This window comes from Anabrus simplex, chromosome 1, assembly GCF_040414725.1.
Source record: "Anabrus simplex isolate iqAnaSimp1 chromosome 1, ASM4041472v1, whole genome shotgun sequence".
Lineage (NCBI taxonomy): Eukaryota > Metazoa > Arthropoda > Insecta > Orthoptera > Tettigoniidae > Anabrus > Anabrus simplex.
Genome location: NC_090265.1, coordinates 956,777,717 through 956,804,197, shown reverse-complemented (window position 1 = coordinate 956,804,197; position 26,481 = coordinate 956,777,717). Strand labels below are relative to the sequence as shown.

Below are 26,481 nucleotides of genomic sequence, written 5' to 3'. Positions count from 1 at the left end.
TCAAATTTAGGGCCATCACGAAAAATAAGCTGAGAACAGGCTGAGGTGATATGGCCATGTGGTATGCTGGCCTGATGGGTATGCAGTCAGAAAGTGCCTGGAAGACCTTTGGCTACCTAGATGATGACTGTAAAGAGAGACATAAAGGATCTTGGACTAACCAAAGATATGGCAATGAACATAAATGGCACCTCCTGATTGGGAAAACTGGCCCTGTTTTAACCAAGATAAAGCAAGGAGCAAGAAACACAAGACCATTCTGTGACATCTGGAGTTTAAATTCGGTTTTAACAGCTTAGGTACCAGTATATTTTAATGCTGACTTTTAGTTTTTGTTGTATTAATTTTCTTTGTTTTATTATTTTTAATTGTATTTGTTCTTGTTTTGTACTAATTTTGGTCCCTCGATAAAGAAACCAGAAGTTCCTCCTCGACCTCCATCCCTCATATATTCTGATAGAAATAAGATATCAGTTGTGCTAAAGCTACCGCAGGAGCGTCCAATGATTTCTACATCATTGTAGGAGTCCCTCAAGGATCTGCCTTATCACCACTGCTGTTCATTCTTGTGATGGACACTGTTACATCAGACCTGTACAGGCCAGTACCGTGTACACTTCTCTATGCTGATGATGTCATGTTGGCTGCTGAGAATAAGCTTGATCTCCAGTGCCAAACAGAAGAGTGGAACAACCGACTAGCTCAATACGGCCTGCGCCTCATCAAAAAAAGACAGAATACATGACATTAGATCCTTGAGAAGTTGGAACCATCCACAATCTCTGACGATGGCAGACTTACTGACGAGGTCAACACAAGGCTACATGCAATCTGGCTGAAGTGGCAAAGGACAACGGGCATCACCTGTAACTGAAAGATGAAGGACCATCTGAAATCTAAGATCTACCGGACTGTTATACGTCCTGTCGCTCTCTACAGCACAGAGTGTTGGCCAGCTGCAAAGGAGTTAGAATGTCGACTAAGCGTCATGGAGACGAAGATGCTTAGGTGGATAGACTGGATCATATTTCAAACGACGATATTAGGAAGCATTTTGGCATTGCACCGATCCAGAAGAAAATGTAGGAAAACTGTCTGCGCTGGTTTGGGCATGTGTTGCATGCAGAGGACAGTACATTGGCAAAGTCAGCATATACATTGGAAGTCGCTGGAAAGAGGCCCAAGGAATGGCCAAGACAGCGTGGACAGATACGGTGCACAACGACCTGAAAACTGTAAAACTACATCCAGACATGGCCCAAGACCGAATTAAATGGAGACAACGAATCCACACAGCGGACCCTGCCACCAGGTGGGACAAACGCTATTATAAAGAAGAAGAAGAAGTTGTGCTCAAATCTGTCTTGCCCACAAATGTATTTGTGTCCATTTGGATCTTGCTTGATTCCACACAAGACTCCTATCCAATATTTACTTACTCATCTATAATCTCCAACATGTAGGCTACATAACTGGAGCATCAACTCTCGTCCAGGTATTCCAGATTGTGTGAGGTGCTGGAAGATTAAGACACTCATACGCGTTCTTCATTTGCAAAGGAAAATGAATACTCATAGGGAAAGGAAAAAACAACCTATCATGGGGCATATTGTCCTTGACATATGCAAGTCGATGCTCAACAGTGAGCATGTGTTTCTTAGTATCATGCCGGAATTTCAAACTTGTTTCGATTAAAGGTTCTTAAACTGTTCTAAGACTGTTGAGTAGCCTGCTTTAGCTGATTTTCATTCTTGAAAAGAGTCAAACAGGCCTCAGCAATCGAATATTCACCTTCGTCCAAGGGTAACACCCTCCACGAATTGAAGGTACCTTGGACAAGATACATGTCCAGTATCTCCAAACTAACTGATCCATCATGTTGTCATGCTTGGCCACCTTAGTGGAAGGTGCCATCGACGGCTCCAGTGCGGGGGCGTGGGCGGTGGCAGACCCAGACTGGAGTACATTGACCAGTTGACCAGATCATTGGGACTTGGACTGCTCCTCATACCTGGAGCTGAAGAGGTTGGCCAAGGACAGGCAATTATTATTATTATTATTATTATTATTATTATTATTATTATTATTATTATTATTATTATTATTATTATTATTATTATTTTTCATGTGTCCACATTTGAACTTCTTTTTAGAGACCAAACAGACAGAAATCAATCAATCAATCAATATTGATATGCATTTAGGGCAGTCGCCCAGATGGCAGATTCCCTATCTGTTGTTTCCTAGCCTTTTCTTAAATGATTTCAGAGAAATTGGAAATTTATTGAACATCTCCCTTGGTAAGTTATTCCAATCCCTAACTCCCCTTCCTATAAACGAATATTTACCCCAATTTGTCCTCTTGAATTGCAACTTTATATCTTCATATTTTGATCCTTTCTACCTTTAAAGACACCAATCAAACTTATTTGTCCACTTATTACATTCCACGCCATCTCTCCACTATCAGCTCGGAGGAAAATTTATAATGTCGAATAACGGACCAACTACATTGGTAACATATGACTTAGTTGAGCAGCTCATCTTCTTTCTCCCAAATCTTCCCAGCCCAAATTTTGCAACATTTTTGTAACGCTACTCTTTTGTCGGAAATCACCAGAACAAATTGAGCTGCTTTTCTTCCTTTTCTTTGAATTTTTTTCAGTTCATGAATCAAGTAATCCTGGTGAGGGTCCCATACACTTGAAGCATACTCTAGTTGGGGTTTTATCAGAGACTTATATGCCCTCTCCTTTACATCCTTACTACAACCCCTAAATACCCTCATAACCATGTGCGGAGATCTGTAATCTTTAATTACAATCCCATTTATGTGATTACCCCAATGAAGATCTTACCTTATATTAACACCATTTCACCCCATCAACGCAGTAATTAAAACAGAGAAGACTTTTCCTATTTGTGAAACTTACAACCTGACTTTTAACCCCATTTATCGTCATACCATTGCCTGCTGTGCATCTCACAACATTATCGAGGTAATTTTGCAGTTGCTCACAATCTTGTAACTTATTTATTACTCTATCCAGAATAACATCATCTGCATAAAAGCCTTATCTCTGATTCCACTTCTTTCGCGGCTGTGAGCTTGCATCCGGGAGATAGTAGGTTCGAATCCCACTATCGGCAGCCCTGAAAATGGTTTTCCTTGGTTTCCCATTTTCACACCAGGCAAATGCTGGGGCTGTACCTTAATTAAGGCCACGGCCGCTTCCTTCAAACTCCTAAGCCTTTCCTATCCCATCGTCGCCATAAGACCTATCTGTGTCGGTGCGACGTAAAGCCCCTAGCAAAAGATTCCACTTCTTTAGTCATATCTTTTATACATATAAGAAAACATAAAGGTCCAATAATACTGCTTTGAGGAATTCCCCTCTTAATTATTACAGGGTCAGATAAAGCCTCACCTACTCTAATTCTCTGAGATCTATTTTCTAGAAATATAGCAATCCATTCGGTCACACTTTTGTCTAGTCCAGTTGCACTCATTTTTGCCAGTAGTCTACCATGATCCACCCTATCAAATGCTTTAGGCAGGTCAATTGCAATACAGTCCATTTGACCTCCTAAATCCAAGATATCTGCTATATCGTGCTGGAATCCTACAAGTTGAGCTTCATTGAAATAACCTTTCCTAAACCTGAACTGCCTTCTATCAAACCAGTTATTAATTTTGCAAACATATCTAATATAATCAGAAAGAATGCCTTCCCAAAGCTTACATGCAATGCATGTCAAACTTACTCTCCTGTAATTTTCAGCTGTATGTCTATCACCCTTTCCTTTATACACTGGGGCTGCTATAGCAACTCTCCACTCATTCGGTATAGCTCCTTCGTGTAAACAATAATCAAATAAGTACTTCAGATATGGTACTATATCCCAACCCATTGTCTTTAGTATATCCCCAGAAATCTGATCAATTCCAGCTGATTTTCGAGTTTTCAACTTTTGTATCTTATTGTAATTGTCATTTTTATCATATGTAAATTTTAATACTTCTTTACTATTAGTCACCTCCTCTATCTGGACATTATCCTTGTAACCAACAATCTTTACATACTGCTGACTGAATATTTCTGCCTTTTGAAGATCCTCGCTTACACACTCCCCTTGTTCATTAATGCTTCCTGGAATGTCCCTCTTGGAACTTGTTCCTGCCTTAAGGCTTGGTTTCTCAGAACTGACGGATGCGAGGAGCGAGATGCGAGACCGGCGTTGCGTGCTTTCGTCGCAATGACGCTGCGAGGCTCGTGGTTTCCCACACTGCGAAGCGGATCAGTTGCCGAGCACATGTCTTGTTCAATGGATCTCGCAGCCTGTGCGCTACTGTTGGAAGGGGAAGCGGATAATGAGGAGGAAATTATCCTGCGTTGTTTTGGCGGAGAATGCAGCGATGTCTTTAAAAATAGGAAAACAGAGGGGGTCTACAAGATTCTTGTAAAACGCCATTTGATTGACAGTGAAAGTAAATTCAGAAGTTATTTTCGGGTCTCAAGGGACCTTTTTCAAAGGATTTTAAATGTTATCAAAGGAGGTATTACGAAGAAACCGAGTAACAACAGGTATCAAAAAACCATCTCACCTGAGGAGAAACTCTGTGTCACACTAAGGTGAGTGTAATCATTTAGTAAATCTTAAGGTAATTATTCCTAAAATAAAATTAATTTGTCGTCTTCAAAAGTACGAGTATATTTTAATTTCCACGGATTTTCCAAGTATTTCCTGAGGTAGGGCCTACAAGTATGAACATGTTTATACAATAGCTTACAAGATAATTTCTGGAAAATGAATTACAGATTATTATAATTAGTAAATTTACCTTAAATGATCACAAAACTCTGAAAGAAAGATTGAGTTAGCCATTGTTTATAATATGGATTGCAGTTAGGGTAAAGCGATGTACTGGGACAGTTCAGTCGACACTTCATCTTGAACTGACGATGTACCAGGTGACATTTCGCTGATAACAGAGTTAGAATCCTCGAAACTATTTGGTGTTGAAAACGTCATGGATGAAGTGGTTCGTTGTTGGTACAGATGCCGCATCTCCATTTCTGTTACAATTTGGCAAACTTTCATTCGCGTTTCGGCTATGAGCTCCAGAGAAAATTCCATCACCATCTTTGCCATACTTTTGAAAAATCTATCACAGGATGATCTTCCTTGTGTCCTTCTGATTTAATAGCTAATATTTGCTTCATAATAGCCATTCTACTTTCACGACCCTTTTTTATCTCATCAAGTGCTCGATCCTTTAAAAAGATGGCCTTTCTTTTTTTTTGTGAGATGGATTTATTTCCATGGCTGTCCGCTTCCCCACTATGAGTTCTTTCCTCATGAAAATTTAATTCTTTTCTTCATTGTCCTCGGTACCTAGTTCTTCCTTCCGCTTTTCACTCTCTTCAGCGTCGCTATCGTGGTTTTCATGCTCATTCGCAGTCTTCTCTGGTAATGACGATACAGTTCTGCAACAACAAGAAGGAAACTTTACTAAATACTTCAACTGAAGAATTTCCTTTTTGAGATTTCCAAGGTTTATCCATTGAGATTTGGAGAAAGTATAAGAAGATGCATATACAATTAAATTATGAAATTTTTGTGGGATATCTGTAGATACCTACGGCATCCCCCCCCCCCTCTATTAAAATAACCACCGCCACCACCACCATCACCACCACAAGACACCTACTTTCTTTCCTGTAGAGCAACATCGAGTAAAGCAAATTTGGCTGTGTTGTACTTTGATTTCGATGGTGCTGCAGAACCAGTTTTGTATTTCCCCTTTATCTTGATTTTTCTGTAGGTATCTCGGATCGATCGCCACCTCGTTTTGCACTCATTTTCTGGGGAGGAAACAAACATCAATTTAAATAAGCAACTACTACAAACAACTTTTAAGATTTACATTTGAAATATGTTTTTATGTACTAGTTTTGTGGGCTAAACTTCTTCTACCACTAACATTCACCACCACTAAATAAGCAGCTGATAGCTCTTCCTTTTTCACAGGTACCTGTCCACGGGAGAATCTTTCAGATCACTAGCCTTCCAGTTCAGAAGCACGCATAGCTGGATAAGTTGCATTGTTAGGAAGACACTGAGAGCAATTTCCAGCAGGCTGAAGAGTGAGGCCATACCTGTGCTCACAGAGGAGGTGTTGAAAGTAGTTTTGAATGGCTTTTATAACAAGTGGAATTACCCAAACTGCTGTGGTGCGATCGACGGCAAACACATACGGGAAAAATGTCCCAACAAGACTGGGTCACTGTGTTTCAACTATAAAGGATACTTTTCTCAAGTCCTACTTGCTTTGGTAGACCACAACTACAAATACTTGTTTGTTGATGTTGGTTCATACGGAAAAGAAGGCGATGCTGGAATATTTAAAAAATCTCAGCTGTACAGAATGATAACCGAAGGAACATTCCCTTTTCCTCGACTGAGTGCATTACCTGGAACTGAGAAAAGTCTCCAACATTCCAACGTTTTGCCACACGTCATTGTTGATGATGAGGCATTCGGTTTGACTACTACAATGATGAGACCTTATCCGCGGCATGATGAGGAAAAGCGTATATTCAACTTCAGGCACAGCCGGGCTAGGAGAACAACTGAAAACACCTTTGGGATTATGTGTCAGTACTGGAGGGTTTTCTTCACCCCCATAGCTGTATCAATGGAAACTGTTGATGATCTTGTGATGTCAGCCTGTATTCTCCACAACCTTCTCCGGAATGAGCGAATTCCTTGCCCGAATGAACACTTTATTGGCAATTTAGAATTACCAGAAGACAACATGATTCCTCTGGCAGCTGACAACGGAGGAAATTCTACACATGACGCTTTCATGATAACACACAGCCTCAAGCAATACTTTTGCAGCAGGGAGGGAGAATTGGCATGGCAAAGAGAATATGCTAACAGGGTGGAGTGAAAGTTTTTTTTCTAACGGATAAACGTGTGTTTGTTTACCTATAGTTTACTTTTCCTGTGACCCAATTAGCATAGGCTAATAACGGAATGAACATCGTTATTAAAATAAAACACGTGATTTTATGAAGTGAACAATACTGAACTCAAATTTTGTAAAATGAAATATATTGACATATTTGATATTAAAGGAATGGATTCATTGGTTGGTAGGCTATATCATTTCTAAATCTGTTAATTATTTAATCATTATATTTGTTGTAATTAATATCAATAATAATAATAATAATAATAATAATAATAATAATAATAATAATAGACACTCTTCGTCGCCATAAGACCTATCTGTGTCGGTGCGACGTAAAGCCCCTAGCAAAAAAAAATAAAAATAAAAAATAGACACTCTACCACTGATCCTCAGAGGCAGCTACTACATCAATGAAAAATCAAAGAATCCCAAGAAAGGAGGTTCCAAATGACAGTAAATTGACATTATTTGTTTGGTACCTCTGTTTTTGGAATTTCTACTTTTACAAACTCTTTCCTTCTCAAGGCATACATAATACACAAAACTAACAATATTTCTTACCTGTTCTATCCAACTTCAGTGATATCATTTTCCATAAGTTGTCTTTCACAACGTTGTTTTTGTAGCTCTTGTGTTGTAGGTTATACAACACTGGATGCATTCGAACTTCTTCAATCCGTTCCTCGTCCATTTCGGCCGTAAAGCTCATCGTGTTGCACAAAACAGTGAAAACAAGAGCAGAAATAATGTTGCCTCGCACTGCTGTCGCCTCGCACAAATGTGGCCGGACGAATCAGTGCGCGGTGACGCTGCGAGGTCTTACTGCAAAGTTGCGCAGCTTGAGAAACCACTTGCATAAGCTCGTGTAGTCTGGATTTGTGCGAGGCGGGCCTCGCACTTCGCATGCGTCGGTTCTGAGAAACCAAGCCTTTAAAGTACCTATATGTACCCTTCCATTTTTCACTAAAATTTGTATGACTGCCAATTATGCTTGCCATCATGTTATCCTTAGCTGACTTCTTTGCTAGATTCAATTTCCTTGTAAGTTCCTTCAATTTCTTCTTACTTCCACAACCATTTCTAACTCTATTTCTTTCTAATCTGCACCTCCTTCTTAGTGTGTCTATTTTTGAAGATTACTGAAGATTTCTGAAGATTAATGAGATTACTTATTGCATCATTATGGAATGTGATCAAATAATTTAGGAATGCATTAACATAGTCCTGTTGGTCCCCCAACTTGTTAGTTCAATTACTCTTGATTTATACATGTATCTTATTTTCCAGAAGCAAGAAACTTGCTGCGAACCTGGAGAGAGGATAATGAACGAAAAAGCCTTGATGTAGTTGAACTTTGGGAAACAGTACTGTTGAAGAAAGCTCATAAGCTAGGAGATGAGAGTGAGTTCCCATGTTTTACATCTTTATGTTTGAGATCAATCCTAAAATAATTTATTTTGGTACAAAAGGAAGGTTTGCCATAGCTTACCTGTCTGCTCTGTTTTATCGCACAATACTGCGTGTTAAATTTTATTTGAAGTGGATGGAGTTTTATATACTGTAAAATATTTGATAAAACGTATGTCAAGATTGTATTGCCACATGTTGCCATTGTACAAATGTTCTTACCGTAGCATATGTTGGCTTGTATTTGCTTGCACCATTTCAAGTTCTGCCCCTCTTTTATTTCTGAGATCTCTGAAAACTGTCAAATTAGTTAGTGGTATTTCGTTTTATAGGAAACCAACTGCATCCTTCAAAAAGTTGCAAGATAATGGATCAAGGAACTGGTCAATTTGGGTGTCCATAGTGGGGTCTATCTGTTTTCAAAGACAGTGATGCACGTGTAATGGACTAGTATATCTTGGAAACAATTCTCTAAACCCATGGGTAGATAGTGGAAATATCGAGCTTGATTAATCAGTGTTGTTGTTATTATTATTACTACTTGCAAGGTGCGGCTATGAAGTTATTTACATCTATTAGTATTTTTTTTTTACGTAGTTATGTACAGACTTTATTTGGTATAAATTGTGGTCGTATCATTTATTATTTGTGTGTTGTATGATCTGTTTTGAGTAACAAAACATGTGAGGTTATGTCACGATACGTCTGCTGTATGTTTATTAATAAGACTTTATTTAATATAAGAACACATAATTAATAGTATATAATTTATTATTACCTGTAAATAGAATGTATAAGTCAGATGTAATGTAGTGCAACACAGGGTAAGATTCCAGAACAACGCACCTTTGTCACTAGAGTTTTATATAATGTTCTGTCCATTTGTACATAGCTTATTGGAGACCCGAGAAGATACGAGAAAACATGTTGTGTCATACACTTCTAGAAGCCTGGCCAGGCAAGGTATATAAAGAGACAGTCTTGGGTTGTTGAGTTAGCGAGAGTTGTTAGTGAGGAGTTGTTAGTAAGTGTGTGAACTCATGTTGTGTTTTGTTGTGTTGGTAGTGTTCTGTAGTTGGTTGACATGCTAGTGTGGCAGTCTTCTTCTTCTTCTTCTTCTTCTTCTTCTTCTGCTTCTTCGATTCAGTCGAGTTCAAAATGGTGGTTTATTAATGTGTGTGTATAATGTATTTAATTTGTAAATAAACCAGTGTACACGATTGACAGCATCGCGTGTGTGCATCTTTATAAATACGATAACTGGCAACCGTGACAGGACGTGAATATAATTTTCGGTAGTGAATAAGAGTGTAAGTGGAAATCAGTATAAAATGAAAGCGATACTGGAAAATATGTCTGTAAAACAACTTCAAGACGAACTCGCAAAACAAAATCTTCCGACAAACAATAGTAAGAGAACATTGAAGACACAGCTAGAAGATGACCTCATTAAAAACTGTGAAGATCCCGAAAAGTTTTTTATCGAGGTGGACGAACAACTGGCCTTGTCATCGGAAGGTGAGGTAATTATGACAATAATGTGTTCCAACCTAATGAGCATAATACAGACACTCAGTTCCACCTTAACAGAACAAATTTCAAAAGTAAATGACAAAATTTCAGACTAAATTTCTCAAGCTAATACAGTCTTAACAGGACAAGTAACTCAAGTGTACACACAGGTTTACAAAGTAGAACAGTGCCTAGAATAAAAAATTTCCAACATAGATGATCAAATTTTGCAGATCAGTTCCCAAATTAGCAACGTCACAAACCAATTAACGCAGCAGATACTGGACATCACGTCAAAACTGGGGCAGGTTGAGAAGATCGATAGTAGGGTAAGCCAGCTGGAAGGGGACATCTCAAACCTCAAGGAGGAGGTGGAAATCCAGGTTTCTAGCATCAAACAACAGGTTGAGGGAAGAATTTCTGGCATCAAAGGAAAATTTGGTAACCAGATCTCTGCCATTGAAGGAAATTTTGGGAGCCGTATTCTTGCCATTGAAGGAACGTTAGAAAACTGGATTTTAACCATCAAGGGAGATGTTCAGAATAGGAGAGAGACCATCCTCCTCATGGTAGAAGATAGATTAACTCGAACAGGACCTATCACCACACCTTCAACCCCCTCAAACCTAACTGGCAATACAGGACACCTAGACCTGAAGGTCATTAAAGACAGACTTCTGAAATTCCACGGAAGACTGGAAGAGAACCCGACTAGCTTCATCGAAGGATCGGTCAGTCTACTAGGAAGGACTAATTTACCGGAGGACATCTTCGTTCACCTCGTCACATCGCAGTTAAGGGGGCAAGCATCTACTTGGTGGAATAACTTGAAGGGCTTGAATCTAAACTGGACTGACTTTAAGAGGGAATTCCTAGCTAGGTTCAATTCTGAAGGGGTGAAGAGCTCTGTGAAAAGGAAGCTACTGACTGATGCACAACCAACCGGCATGACAGCTAGCACGCTTTTCCTCCAGAAGTACCAGCTCTTCAGGCAGCTGCATTCTGAAGGAAATGAGAACTAGATCCTACCAGACATCGTAGTGCTGCTCCACGACAAGATTAGACCCATAGTGAAGGTATTGCAACCAAGATCCTTTGATGATCTACAAAGAATCATCGCCCATTTGGAAGAAGAACACAAGAGTAATGCCACGGAAGAGACCACTCGGTTAGGAAATGCTACCAGTGTGGAAGAATGGGATACCTGAAGAACAAATGGCCAACTTTGGCGCTAGAAAACTAGGTCCGGCCCATTCTGGATTGAGGGGGGATCGGACCGGGAATAGGAATGCGCCTCAAGACCAGACAGACAAGCAGCCCTGGACAAGTAGGAAAGGGATTGGTCAGACTGTAAGCAGAACAGACCAATCTTGCCCAGCTATCATCTTGAGGATAAGCAACAAGAATTTTCCAGGCATACTCAACAGCCAAGCAAGCCACGCATTTGAAAATGGGACTGTTGCCAGGCCTGTGAAGTCTCACCATCTTGGAAGGGTAGTGGGAGCAGCGGACGGGGTAACCTATTCCATCTAAGGACAGACTAACCTAACCACTAAAGGCGTGGACCTGCCTATTGTAGTTAACATTGCAGTGATTCAGAACCTAATACCTGACTACCTGACATCAGGTCGTGACTTTCTGGTAGAATACAAGGTGATCCTAGACTACGCAGCTCATGAAGTCTTTTTAGGAAAAGACAGACGTCTCAAGAGTCGCCTGGCACGATGGAAATCTCCGGACTCACAATGATGTCGAAGTCGACATAGACCTGGGAGATATCCAGTTAATGCATCTCCAACCAAGTGAAGAAGAGGAGCTGAGACACACCTTAAAGGACTTTCCAGAAGTCATCACTAGAGACGAGAATTATAGGCACTAACAACAGTTAAAATAGGCTGGCATATAGGCTCTTAATTAGCCAAAATAGGCATTTAAATAGGCACTAACGTGTAAAATTGGCAACAAAATAGGCATGAAAAAATTTCTTATAGTTTAATAACACACTCAAGTACTATGAAAGGAATTTACAAGCAACGTTTCAATGTTTTCCGGTAACAATCTTGTTCTCCTCTCATGCACAATGTTTTTGTACTGAGAGAAAGATCTCTCAACATCACATATAGTGGTTGGACAAAACTTCAATGAAATCACTTCATCTGGTTTTATTTCGCTGACAGCGGCTGCCTTCCCAGAGGTTCGGTCAAAACTTCCCCTGACTTCTTCCACAATCCTCAATGACTCCACCAGGGGCATGCCACTCTTCTCCAACTGGGTGATTGCTCCCAGCAGCTTGTTGAAATTTGAAGATGCTCCTGTTTATACAGGGGCATATTAGCTCCCGACATTGCAGTGCATAGGTCTGAAGAAAATGGTTGTTGGTCGCTGCCCAAAGTGGACTGGTAGAAAGGCTGCGTTGATACAGATTTCTGTACTCATATCATATGCATCGCAGTATTTCTAAGTTGATCTATGTGTTATTTTTCTCACATTTGATCTGAAAAAATAACAAAATTGACATAAATTACATTGTCCCTATATCTTAAATTTCTACAGTTGGGCTAACTGGCAATAATTCTTAGTATATCATGCATTTGTTTCATATTTAAAAAAAAAGACTTTAGAGATGATGTTTCTAGAAGTACAAAACTTTAAAGTAGGAACAAGGGAATTCATAATTTACATGGAAATATGTCCTCAAGGATTTTCACTTATAATTTGGCAGTATCGTGTCAAGTTTACCGGGTGAAAAATATAATAAAAAGATGTGAAACAATGCCGGAGTAGCGTAGAGGAGAGATCCATTCTTTATGTTTGCCAAGGACCCAACAAGCTGGCCCTAGCAGTATTCTTACTTGTATATAAGAATGAAAATGGAGGCACTGTAAATTTCAGATTTGTGAACATTTTATTTGTTTCTATTCGCTGGCTTTGGTCAGCCAGGTAAGCTGTCATGAAGACTATTTTCTGTTGCCTGCAATAGATCCTGCATAATGTGCGCTCACAAGGCCGCCACACTAGTTGAAAATTAAAAACCACGTAATTTGAAACTGTCTTGATATGCGCCTGTAACCTTATTTTACCGGGCGATTTGGCCTTGCAGTTAAGGGCGCGCAGCTGTGAGCTTGCATCCGGGAGATAGTGGGTTCGAATCCCACTGTCAGCAGCCCTGAAGATGGTTTGCAGTGGTTTCCCAATTTCACACCAGGCAAATGCTGGGGCTGTACCTTATTTAAGGCCACGGCTGCTTCCTTCCCACTCTTAGCCCTTTCCTATCTCATCGCCGCCATAAGACCTATCTGTGTCGGTGCGACGTAAAGCCAATAGAAAAAAAACCTTCTTTTTGTCGCACTTTAGCAAGATTCTAGAGAAGATGTTATAGGCTTGTTAACCTGGGAGCTTACACCCCTCTGACTCTCTTTGCTTCCCCCCCCCATGCACAACGGTTAAAAACCAGACCTCACCAATCCAGACCAATGGTCTTTTCGCTGGCCTGTTCTTGTAAAGATAGTCTTGACAACCTTGTAAAACACACTGTGGTATCGTCCTAGCCGGCCTACATTGGATCTGCAACCTATGTTTCGCAAAGGCTTAGCGGAAGTGTAATAGAATTCCCGATTTTTTAAAGGGAGTTTTAAAAAAAGCATTTCAGTTGTAAATCTCTTATTTTCACAGGAAATGAATCACAGTTCAAAATACCGATTTAATTTTCATCCAATCTGTGACAAGAGACCACCAGCGTTCTAACTCCTCGTTCAGTAATTTAATGATTATTTGCATTTTAGCAATATAAATTATTGAAAGTTCACGACTAATACAGCATTGAAACAAAACAACTTGCCACAATACATAAATTAATAGGCCTATATATCGTTGTTGCTGGGACAAAACCTCCTATGTGAAATATTTTAGCTTAGAACTTTGGCCGGTAAGGTTCTGTCATCTAAGGTGCAATATTGTGAGACAATTGTCAAGGCATTCTCGACCTTCATAATGTATGTGCTGCGGGTCAGTACATCTCCAAAAATATTAACACATAGGAGGTTTCGTCCTGGCAATGACGATATGCTACAGTGAAATGCGATCATAGTTCTCAATCACAAAATAGATAAAAGGAAGAAACCAACTTACTTCCTTACAACAAGCTTGGCAGACTACCCTTCCAACCATAGTGAAATTGGGATCCTCTGTGATCCACTGCTTCAGCAGTAGGACCTCGACGATTTTTCTTTGGGCATTGCCACAAACACACTTCTTCCACTTCACGGTAAATCACAACACATTCTGAACGTAAAGCCTACACGTACAACAGTTCGCATCGAAAGGGAGGTACAGGGCATATGGGTTGCACAACCTAGTTCGGTGTTGACGGTTCTCGCATATGTCTTAAGAGGTTGGAGGGGTTGAAGGCTTCGAGGTCAAATTGTTCCTTGTTTCTCGTGATTAAAATTTCCCTAGAACTATTTCTGGTGACTTCTGAGAATTCTAATTTTTGTTCATGGGGTAAACATATATTGAGAAAAGAGAAGATAATTCTGTCGAACACACTAGCTACAATATATTACACTGGAAAAAATTGGCTTTTTAAAAATAGAGTCAAAAGGCATCAAATAGGCAATTATACTCCAAATAGGCACAAACCCCTGAAATAGGCATTTATAGGCACAATAAAACCAACGAAAAATAGCTAAAAAGACCCTAAAACGGATTTATATCTCAAAAGCCTACGTTTCTGAACACAGGAATAAAATAGGCAACTAGGCAGATTCCCGTCTCTAGTCATCACCAATAAAATAGGATGGACTACCACTGTAACACCATTGAATGCAGCACCTCCTCACCCATCAAGCAATGTCCATATCCAATTAACCCGGATAGGCACAACTTCGTCAATCAGAATATTCGAGAGATGGAAGGGCAAGGTCTCATCGAACCTTCTACATCCTGTTGGGCTTTGACTATCGTCCTACAGAAGAATAAGAATAAGAATGGGGAGTTCTGCAAGTTGAACGAGAAGACCGTTACTGGCGCCTACCCCATGCCTGACCTGAAGGATTCGCTGAAACAAGTAAGTGGATCTAGGATTTTCAGCTCGCTGGATCTCAACCCTGGATACTGGCAAGTAGGGGTGGAGGGAAGTTCTACGCCTCTGACCACCTTCATGACACCGAGACATTTGTACCAGTACACAGTAATGCCTTTTGGATTGAAGAATGCTCCTGCAACCTTCATACGACTGATGGATAAGGTATTGTCAAGCTATGTTGGAGATTTCTGCCAATTGTATTTCAACAACATCTTAATCCACAGCAAGAATTTTCAAGAACACCTCGTACATCTGAATGATATCAGTGTCCAGCTCCATGGCTAAATGGTTAGCATGCTGGCCTTTGGTCACAGGGGTCTCAGGTTCGATTCCCGGCAGGGTCGGGAATTTTAACCATAATTGGTTAATTTCACTGGCACAGGTGCTGGATGTATGTGTCGTCTTTATCATCATTTCATCCTCATCACGACGCACAGTTTGCCTATGGGGGTCAAATCGAAAGACCTGCATCTGGCGAGCCGAACTTGTCCTCGGACACTCCCGGCACTAAAAGCCATACTCCATTTCATTATGTCAGTTTCGTGTTGTATTGGTGGAGGACTGATTTTGCTGTATGAACTTTTCCCCATCACCAGTCTTGTGTTATGTATTAAGAGAGTTATTTCACACACGCAAAACAAGATTTTATTAAATGAGAACAGTAATGTTACAGTATAGCAAAATATGTGCCACTTGGATATTTAACTCAAAGTCCACCTTCTGCTGAATGAAAAGTCTTTTCATAGAATGGACAGTTTTGTCATATAAACAGATTACTACAACACTTGAGATATATACAGTATTTACACGTTGCCAGTACACAAACTAAATGAAGACTTGCTAAGGGAGAAATGTTACATAGCAACTGACTTGCAAAGTTGAAATTCTCATTCAAGAGCTGAAGATCTGAGAATGTAAACTTTGGAGAGATGTCAATAAGTCTAGAGGTAGAAACCTCACGAGCTAGCTCCAGTCCACCTATTCAGTAAGCTGCTTGTGCAGATCATCCTCTGCGCTTCTGAAGTAAGGTGTAGCTAGCCGTTGGACGACTGACTGCTTTTTCTCCCGGCCCACTCCCTTATGTAGAGTCTCGTGCAGTGACATGGAGTGTCAGCTGGTCACCTGGCCAGCTCTGCCGGTAAGAACTGGATACAAGCCGCGCTGTGCGTGGGATTCAAATACCGCCACCCATCCTCTTTTCATATCCTGAACCTGCTGGCTTGTCTAATCCTTGGAACTTTTCGCTGATCTTATTCACATACTCGTGTCTAATTTCCTTGTTCTGGAGATTTCCTACCTTTATCCTCCTGTCCACGCTTCCCTCTAACGGGTTATGGGACCATTGGTGGATTGTATAGTCCCAGCCGCCTGAGCACAAGGAGGTACATGACTCAGAATATGTCCGAGATGCCCGCTCCTCTTCCATAGCAACTGGTATCTCAACTCTCAGGACCACTTGCTAGGCCACTCAACCGTTGCCCGTGGTTCATGAATTAGGACGTGACTACAGAAACGCACACCATAAACCATACGATGTGTACATATAATATTTACAACCACACAAGTCTTAAATTACCGTGGGCTACATATGACAAAGCAAACCCAATCGATCAATGGTTTCAGCATAAATGACAAGCAGTCATACAATCTATACACACACACACACACACACACACACACACACACACACACAAATTACTACTACACAAATCTGGAAAGTACTTAGATCTACATGTAACTGACTTGATAATAAGCCGGGCTGAGTGGCTCAGACGGTTAAGGCGCTGGCCTTCTAACCCCAACTTGGCAGGTTCGATCCTGGCGCAGTCCGGTGGTATTTGAAGGTGCTCAAATACGACAGCCCCGTGTCGGTAGATTTACTGGCACATAAAAGAACTCCTGCGGGACTAAATTCCGGCACCTCGGCGTCTCCGAAGACCTTAAAAAAAAGTAGTTAGTGGGATGTAAAACAAATAACATTATTATTACTTGATAATAAATTCTATAAAAAAAGAAGTGTTTTACAAACCCACTGTTGAATTTCTTTACCCTTTTGTCATGTCCAACTGAATTCTCTTGTCTAATTTTTATGATGTTTTATATACTAGTAAATGAGATGGGGAATAGCCTCCTGCAAACTTACATTTTCAAGACAATGCTTCCTGGCCTAGAGAAGACAACTTTAAAACTATCTTCTAATATTCCTGTATGACCATGTTTTCATAGAATTGATCATGATATGAAGCAGAAAATCTTTGAGTTGTTCACTGGCGTACTGCAAGTTAGTTGAAGAACTATTTTCTTTGGAAGATTAAATAAATGGCTTTCAGTCAAGTTAGGTGAATTCAGATTTCCCTTGCACATATCACACCCATTATTAACACCTAAAACTTTTAAAATACAGTATATCCTGCTACACATGTCAAAGCATGATTGTCTTCTGACAGTTCAGAATGGGATTCAATGGTCTGACTTATAGTAGACAGTAATTTATGCCTGCAGGATTGACAGGGCAAGTGCCTCTTACTCCTGGATTGTCATCATCAGCACTCATAAATTGCTAAGAGGAAAACCATCATCTCTCACAGTTACTCATTGTCTTGAAGAGCAAAGTCATATTATTTACAATATACAGGTTTTTAGAGCTGCTACAAACATGTAACATTCGTGTTGTAAATGCCATTCTGTCATATAGAACAAAATGCATTCTCTTAATGGTCGTGATTGAGAGCTTTCAAATTAAGATACATAAATCCTACTTTCTTCAGCCTATTCCACAAAAATATAAGAGATCATACAGTATTCTGCCATCCATCAATAACACTGACCATACATGTCTTGTCTCTACCAGTTTTAAGGTCTACTGTATTCCAGGTCCCTATCGCTTTCAGGTTGTCTGAATGTTGTTCCAAAACTCATTGTGTGGAGAATTTACTTAAAGGGGGCATCTACATATCTTACTTTCCTGGGCATTCATGTACAACTGTTAAAGAAATTCAGAAGTTTATCAATTGTGTTTATGAATTCTGCAGTGTATGTAGCTTCTGAGAACAACACTTGAGTCGCTACATATGTTGCAGTTACAGCTGCCACAGTATAGCTGTCACCGAGCTCGATAGCTGCAGTCGCTTAAGTGCGGCCAGTATCCAGTATTCGGGAGATAGTAGGTTCGAACCCCACTGTCGGCAGCCCTGAAAATGGTTTTCTGTGGTTTCCCATTTTCACACCAGGCAAATGCTGGGGCTGTACCTTAATTAAGGCCACGGCCGCTTCCTTCCCACTCCTAGCCCTTTCCTGTCCCGTCGTCGCTGTAAGACCTATCTGTGTCGGTGCGACGTAAAACAACTAGCAAAAAAAAAAAAGGGATAGCTGTCCTGGAAGATGAAATGTTGCTTTCTCAGTTTGGTCAAAGTTTTTAACTTTTTTTACCCTGATCTATATTGAATACCCTCTCAAATTTTACCTCCTAGTGATCATCAGTCAGAATGTCCGACTCGTTGGCTGAATGGTCAGCGTACTGGCCTTCGGTTCAGAGGGTCCCGGGTTCGATTCCCGGCCGGGTCGGAGATTTTAACCTTCATTGGTTAATTCCAATGGCCTGAGGGCTGCGTGTTTGTGCTGTCCCCAACATTCCTGCAACTCACACACCACACATAACACTATCCTCCACCACAATAACACGCAGCTACCTACACGTCAGATGCCGCCCACCCTCATCGAAGGGTCTGCCTTACAAGGGCTGCACTCGGCTAGAAATAACCACACGAAATTATTATTATTATTATTATTATTATTATTATTATTATTATTATTATTATTATTATTATTATTATTATTATTATTATTATTATTATTATTATCAGTCAGGATCTTATTTTCATTTAAAGCATTGTTGGTATTTTTCAGAAGATGGGGAACATTAAATATGACAGCAGTTAGCTCAATATTTACAAGATATTTTAATTCTTCTGTTTGACTTTTTTATACTCTTTTCAACTTTGCTGGCTTTGCTATTGTGTTCTTATGAATGGTGTACATTCTTGACTTTTTAGGTGTCAAATCAGATGTTTTTTCACTTGACCCTAAAACACCACACTTACTTTTTTCTGTGTTATTGGGGAAGAATTATACTCACCTTCATCCATATCAAAGTGCGTGCTTTCTCCAACTTCAGTCTCTTCAACATCACTTAATACTGAAAGATCTGCATTACAAATCACAAATCATGTTTGTGAAATTATTGAAATTTAATATAAAATTCTATTCTCTGCAATATTATTATTTGACACAGGCATCACTAAATTACAGGGATTATAGGGGACAAATTCCAGATGTTTGGAACAGTGGCGGTGCGTGACTTTCGTCACTGGGGGTTCAACAGAAGGAAAAATCCCGCTCCCCCCTCAATATCTCCCCTCCCCCTGTCACCTGTGGCATGACTAAGTTCAGAGAATGGGCATAACGGTGCACATTATGTGCATGCCTAAAAATCTTCCCTGATGAGAACTTGCACCCTGAATGGTGATCACTCATTACATTTGCTCCATCGTAACCTTGTGAAATCAACTTACCTCTATTATCCACAACTTCCCTCAAAGAACATTTTAAACACTCTGCTATTGTCTTAGCATCATGACTAGAGGGTAGAGGAAACCCCAGAATCTTTCAAATGATGATAACAAATTGTGCTGTAGTTGATATCTCGGTGGTCTCATCTGCGATTACTGAAATGAAGTGCGCTGTGGTGATTTCTTTTCTTCTTTTTTTTTTCTCACGACAGATTTCATACATGCACGAAAGCAAATCATTCTGAATGCCTTTTCGAGGTGCCTTTGAAAACAGTAGCTTTGGACAGATGGTCTCTTAATGCAACGTCAATTTCAGAACTAAAATTGATGAGGCCTCGAAATATGCCAGGATTCGATGATTCATTTGTTTCGTCATGCCCACGCAATGCCATCTCAAACGCGCCACAGAACTTTACACAGTACACAACGAATTTTCCGTACTTGGTCGTTGTCTCTTTCCACAGACTGCCTGTAAGCACAGTCAAATTACTGACGGTTATCATGTCTTCCCAGGAGATCAAATTGTAACTGGGCAAGCATATGAGATTTAAAACTTCTGTGTTTCTTTATTATTATTTTTTGGACAAATATCCTATATCTACCACTCCGACTTTGGTCCAAGTCCCTTCGCTTTTATCACTCATGAATCATGAAAAAGGAAAACAATCAACATGTTAGTAATTTCGCACCCACAGATCCACTTGATTCTTTTATATGGTATAAATCCATTCTGAATTTACGTACGATTTCATTACTTTTACTTTTAAGATGCCTCGTTATATCAAGATCGGGCATTGGGCGTCCGGCATCCTTAATCTTAATCTTAAGTTTACGCTCAAGAGAGAGAGAGAGAGAGAGAGAGAGAGAGAGAGAAGAAACGTTTGTCTTCTGAAGTATCATATCACTGTTCAAACTCATTATGTAGCTTCTTACCTTTCCCGGGAACAAAAATTATGGACGCAACTACAGTGCACAAAAATGCACACACGGAGAAAATATTGTAACTTCTTTATGTCCTAAAAATTAAGTTTCTGAACGGCACAACAGTGCAGAAAAACACTCACGCGCTTGCACAACGTACAATAATATTACGAATTATGATAACTATTGCAAACTGTTGTAAACACTAGCATCACACTTGAAAAACAGAGTAAACTTTAGGGATGTATGTTCGCAATGTTGGTAACTTAATTTTAAGACCTCCTGTGGCTAGGCAATTAGCTTTTTCTTTGGTATTACATTCCCGCTACTCTTTGCCTCGGTGATTTTTTAAGTTAATTTTCTCTCAAAAAAGTAATTATTCCAAAGAAGGCAAATGAACAGATGTTTAGTAAATATTGATGTATTTGGGAAAAGACATCAATTGGAATTTGGCAGTTTAATGTGACTGCTGGCAGCAATGATGCTCTTCAACACAAGCGCTAATTATGTGCACTATTTTCTGCTACGTAGTTGAATTCCTTGAAGGGCAACAGATGGCAGGCACATACTTACCCTAACACAAGGTCAGTCTAGACAGACCTTGCCCCAACACCCCCCGCCAACACGACTAGAGAGAGTGGCATATTGCGCATGCGTAAACCACGGATATCTGTTTCTACGATATCCTGGTCTTGTCTACGTGCCGGCCGATGTTCCCCCACACCTCGCCACTCCTTTCGCCAAAGTACGGACGGAGAGATTTCCTTCCAAGGGGGTTCATTCCAGACAAGTATCCAGCCACGGAACGTGCGCAGTTCACATGATCTGAAAGCCAGTACAAGTATATTTCGGATAGATGGGTTAAGCAAGAGCTTCAAAATTGACAAGGGAGTTATGAATATTAAGTAGTTGAATAAAATTTGATATAAACTGGAGGTCCATTGCTCCATTGCGCTATACCAGAAACCACCACTGGTTTGAAAACATAATTTATTGGTATCTAGTGTGGTTAACAAAGTCCTTCCCAAGGAAATGATCTTCACAAACATAAAAACTGGTACAATTTCACCATCCCTCACACTTCACACCAGGTTCCACTGCTTCAGAGCATCCTTCTTTGTTTTCTTAAGAAATTTATAAAAATGCTTACTTTTGATGATGAGGTTGACAGTCATATCAACATAATAGCCACTTGTACATGCTGGAAACTTGCAGGAGTATTTTAACCTCAGGGTGTTAACTTTCTGAAATAAAGAACATGACGTTTGGAAGCAGTGTTTCAGAACTGAAAACAAATGAAATGGAAGGAATGAAAAAGTATAAATTACTGTGCTATTTACAAATGTATTTCCACCTTTGGTATGCTTATCTTCTGGCAGAAAACAACATGTCTCAAGGTTTATGTTCTGACCACATGTAGCTTACAATGAAATTATAATACTACAGAACTCCCAACATATAACAAAACTTGGACATTAAGTGAATTCAAAAACTTTAACAGGCTCCTTCTTCCTCACAACTTCTTCTCATAATAGTGTAAAACCGTATAGAACTCATTTGCAATTTTCCATTTTATGGCTGTGCTTCCAACTGGCATGGCACTGAAGTACGGCCTGTTGTTCTTTTGTTGTATCTCCCCTTCACCGCCCCTGTGTAGATAACCTTACTATCAACTGACAATTTGTTTGATTAGCATAGATGTGTATGTAGAGTTTTGTACTTAAAAATAAAAGGAGGAAGAATCTTACCTTTGCTTACATTTCCTTTCATATACTCTGAAGTTTATTGATGAGAAGTCTGTGTAAAGAAGTAATTGATTTTTATTTTTTTATTGTAGGGCTGCTGGTGCTGGAACAAGTCTGTGTAGCTGCTCTGGATTGTAACCGACTTGACATTGCTGATCGATGTCTTCAGGCTTTATCTTCTGAGTTTCCAACCAGCCTGCGTGTTCGAAAACTACAAGCATTGAAACTGGAGGCAATGGAAAAGTTAGTTTGATTAGAGTGCACAAATTATTTTTTTCTGTACAATTGTATTGATCTGTTAACTAAACTGTAGGTAGTTTAAATTAGTTCCAGGCACCAGAATTACCTGTCTTGACTATGTTAATTATGAAGTTCAAGAGTTAGATCAAATAGTTGAAAGGGCTGGGTGGGAGAGTGTATGCAAATCATATTTGTGCATAATTCACCATATCAGATATGAGAAAACAGCAAAAGCAATGTATACATAAATTGCATAGCCAGTGCTATACAGTAGAAGTTGCGAATTGGCCACAAACTGCTCTCTAAAATTGTTAAATACAGTAATCTTCTTGTAAGGTTTATGGAAAGAATGGTGTTGTTCAGAATCTATTTCTAGCATTTTAGAAACTACTAACATCTCTATGGATATTTAAATGCACATTACACATTACTGTATTGGCCCAAATATAACACAGCTCTGCATATTAGACAACCCTGAATTTTCAGAAGGTATTTAGAAGAAAAGTTAAATAATGAACGTAATTACAACATATTCAAGCCCTCCTGTAAGCCATCATTGTCATCCTTTAACAGTCTCCAGTCGCCCAGGTGTGGTGCAAGAGTGCTTTCCATCTTTGTCTATTCAAGTACATTTCTAACTTCTCAAGTTGGTGCCATTCCACTCCTCTTCCTTTCAGGTCCTGCTTTATTTGACTGATCCATTGTTTCCTTGGCCTGCCTCTAGGTCTTTTGCCTTCCAGTTCCTTTCCTAGCCATTTTCTAGCTCTTCTCATTTGATCCATCCTTTTCACATGGCCGTACCATTTGAGTCTTGATGCTTTTACATTTGTGCTTAGCGATTGCTTTACTTGTGTAAGGTAATTTAATAAGCCCTAAAGTAAACCTAAGAACAAAAGTTGTATTTGAATATAAATATTGTGGGCGTTCTGCAGTTTTATTATTAACACTGATAGGCTGCTATTTGAATATAAAATTAATCAATCAATACTGATCTGCATTTAGGGCAGTCGCCCAGGTGGCAGATTCCCTATCTATTGTTTTCCTAGCCTTTTCTTAAATAATTTCAAAGAAATTGGAAATTTATTAAACATCTCCCTTGGTAAGTTATTCCAATCCCACGGGCGTTCCGCAGTTTTATTATGTAACACTGATAGGCGTCACGTTTATCAGCATAATTTACCAATAAACATAGCGCAATAGTAGTGTGATATAAATAGTTCTGAAGGCTGCATCATTTATTTATGCCATCCCAGGATGGATACACAGGCTTTTTTTAAATGTAACCATTTCTACAGATATAAATGTAAAGTTTTAATATGTTCACTCTGACTAGACCATATGTTAAATATTGTTCTTATCTCTGGTTTTGGATTTTTGATTGGCTGACAAGATATTCATCTTGAGGTATAGCTGCCAATGTAGATAGAACTAAATAGGTCCATCAACAATTCCACCCTCTATGTTGTTATGTACCAGCTACCCCAAGATTGAGGTCCAGGAGAAGCTTCCTCAAAACCACTGCAGTCTTGCAAACTACAGCAGCTACAGCTAGAAAACAAATGGGGATTTCTCGACTTGAGAATAACTACCTGGCCTCGCCATTTGGAAAATTTCCCACGAACAAAATTGGACTGTGTGGAGGTCACTCAGTCGTCTTCATTCTGGAGTTGGAAGATCCAGAAATGGCACTTCCCTGATGAAACCATTAACTGCGACTCCAGAAAACGACAGACTTTGGAGCATCTACAGGATTGCTTGCTGTGCCCTGCATCTTGTACATTAGATCGTCTCCTTGCGATACCAAACGCTATTGAGGTTTCACATCACTGGTCTACTGTGGTGTGACTTAGTTTGTGATTGTAGTATGTAAACTATATATTTTGTTTCCTTTCACTCAAATAAATAAATAAGTAATAAATAAATAAATAAATAAATAAATAAATAAATAAATAAATAAGATCTCTGTGTTAAATGACGCAGATTTTTGGACGCACCAGCTACAAGGTGTATTTTTAATGTAGCTGCCTTCGTTGTAGGGTCTCTGTGTAGATCTTCATGCATTTTCGAAGAAATTCAGTGTTTTGAAAACCTATGACAAAATTAAGCATACTGTAACATCAAAAGCAATTGTTTTGTTATTGGTTATTAGTTGACATTGTGAACAGAAATGACAGAAAAGGTGATGAATACGTATAATAATTTGTTCTACAAATCCAACAAAATCATCAATATTGATTGTAGAGCTGAGTACACCAACGTCTATTTATAAATGCAAACAAACCTTGGGGGAAGCTCTAAACATGTAAGCGTTCGGAGCAGGCTTTACCGGTGAGTCCGCAGAAGAAACGGCATGTTGCTTCTGCGCTGAGTTTAAAATTTTGTGCAAGTTCATCTACCTCCAGCAAGCGCAGGAAGTCTTCACTTCCAAATCAAGAAGTTCTTAAATTTCTCAATCCGGGTTACATCAGTTGGCCATCTCCTCGAGCAAGAGATTTTATCTTTGTAAAGGACAGTTCTGGACAAATAAAAAAAAATAGAAATGATTCATGTGCGTCACAATGCAAGATGCATACAAAATTTTTAAATAATACTACATCACGCAATCAGTTGGTCTTCTTTTTGTGGACTTCGACCAAAGTACATTTCTGTGCACTACCAGGAACACATGATATTCATTATGTGGAGCCATTCAAAACACGGTATAGTTCAGGTAAGAAAATATTATTCTGAAACTACTACCTCACGCTCTCTTCATCCAGACTACAAGATCAAAGCAGATGACAAAAATTCACTTCGTGATATGACTTTTGAAGTGGGTGACTTTGTACTTAAAATATACAGCAGAAAGAAACATTCCAAATACAGTTTTATGTTTGTACCGTAACTGAAGGTAATCACAATAAGCCAGTTCTATCAATAACTGATGTGGCCTCTTGAAGTCTGAAACTTAGGTAAGTATTTAGGAGTTGCCTCCACTTCCAGCAATCTTGAGTGATGTTTTGCCAATTAACTCCAGCGATTTTGTGGATGTCTTTGTTCCGGTGATCCGGGGGCCTTCCTCGCAGTCTCAGTTTATCTCTTGGGCTCCATTCGAGAACAACCTTGGTCCATCTGTCATCCCTTCTTCGGGCCACATGTCCTGCCCATTTAAACTTCAAGGTTGATATTCTCGTTATGATGTCAAGGACATTTGTGACTGCTCTTATGTCATGTCTTTCTATCTCTTCTGGTAAACCCAAGCATAGACCTCTCCATTCCTCTCTGTGCAGTTCTTAGTTTCCATTTAGTGAACTCATTTATTGTCCAGGTCTCACAGGCATAGGTCATGACAGGGAGAAAGCATTGGTCATGAACTTGCTTGTTTAGGTTTACTGGCATGTTGGATTTGAAGACAGTTGAATATCGTCCAAATGCCTCCGTCCTAATTTGATTCTTTGGAAAATTTCATAACATATCTCCTTTCATGTTGATTTGTTGGGCAAGGAAAATGTATTCACCAACATTTTCAGTAGTTATTCCCTCTAACACTACTACTTGTTATGCATGACCTTTGTCTTGGACAGCTTAATCTTGAGGCCTACTTGCTGACAAACTATTACAAGATTGCGTACTTGTGATTGCAGTTCTTCCTTATCATTAGCCAACAATACTAATTCGTCTACAAATCTCAAGTGATTCAGCCTCCTCCCATTGATTCTGATGCCTCGATCCTTCCATTGAATTTTGGGCATTGCCATTTCTAAGACTGCAGAGAAGAGCTTTGGTGAGATGGGGTCACCTTGTTTTACACCACGCTGATTGGGAAAATCTTCAGTTTTTTACTGACACTCACAAAGGCAGAAGATGATTCTTATATGTCTTTAAGTATGTTGATGTAGGCTGCTTCTACTCCCTGTTCAGCTACTACCAAAAGGACAGATGGGTGGCTAACAGAATAAAATGCCTTTTGAAAATCAACAAATGCTAAGCAGAGGGGCAGGTGGTATTCATTCATTCGGCTGATTAGTTCCCGTAGAGCAAGTA

The 26,481-nt window shown here is 39.6% G+C and overlaps 1 protein-coding gene across 1 annotated transcript in view; it reads left to right on the top strand.

Annotated features, from left to right (window-relative positions):
• The window catches only part of LOC136857796 (ER membrane protein complex subunit 2-A), a 115,010-nt gene that overhangs the window by 23,108 nt on the left and 65,421 nt on the right, over positions 1–26,481 (top strand). Inside the window, exons 2-3 of the mRNA XM_067136729.2 lie at positions 8,270–8,383; positions 22,311–22,461. Of these exons, the coding sequence (XP_066992830.1) occupies positions 8,270–8,383; positions 22,311–22,461 (265 nt within the window). The remainder of the gene's footprint in view (positions 1–8,269; positions 8,384–22,310; positions 22,462–26,481) is intronic.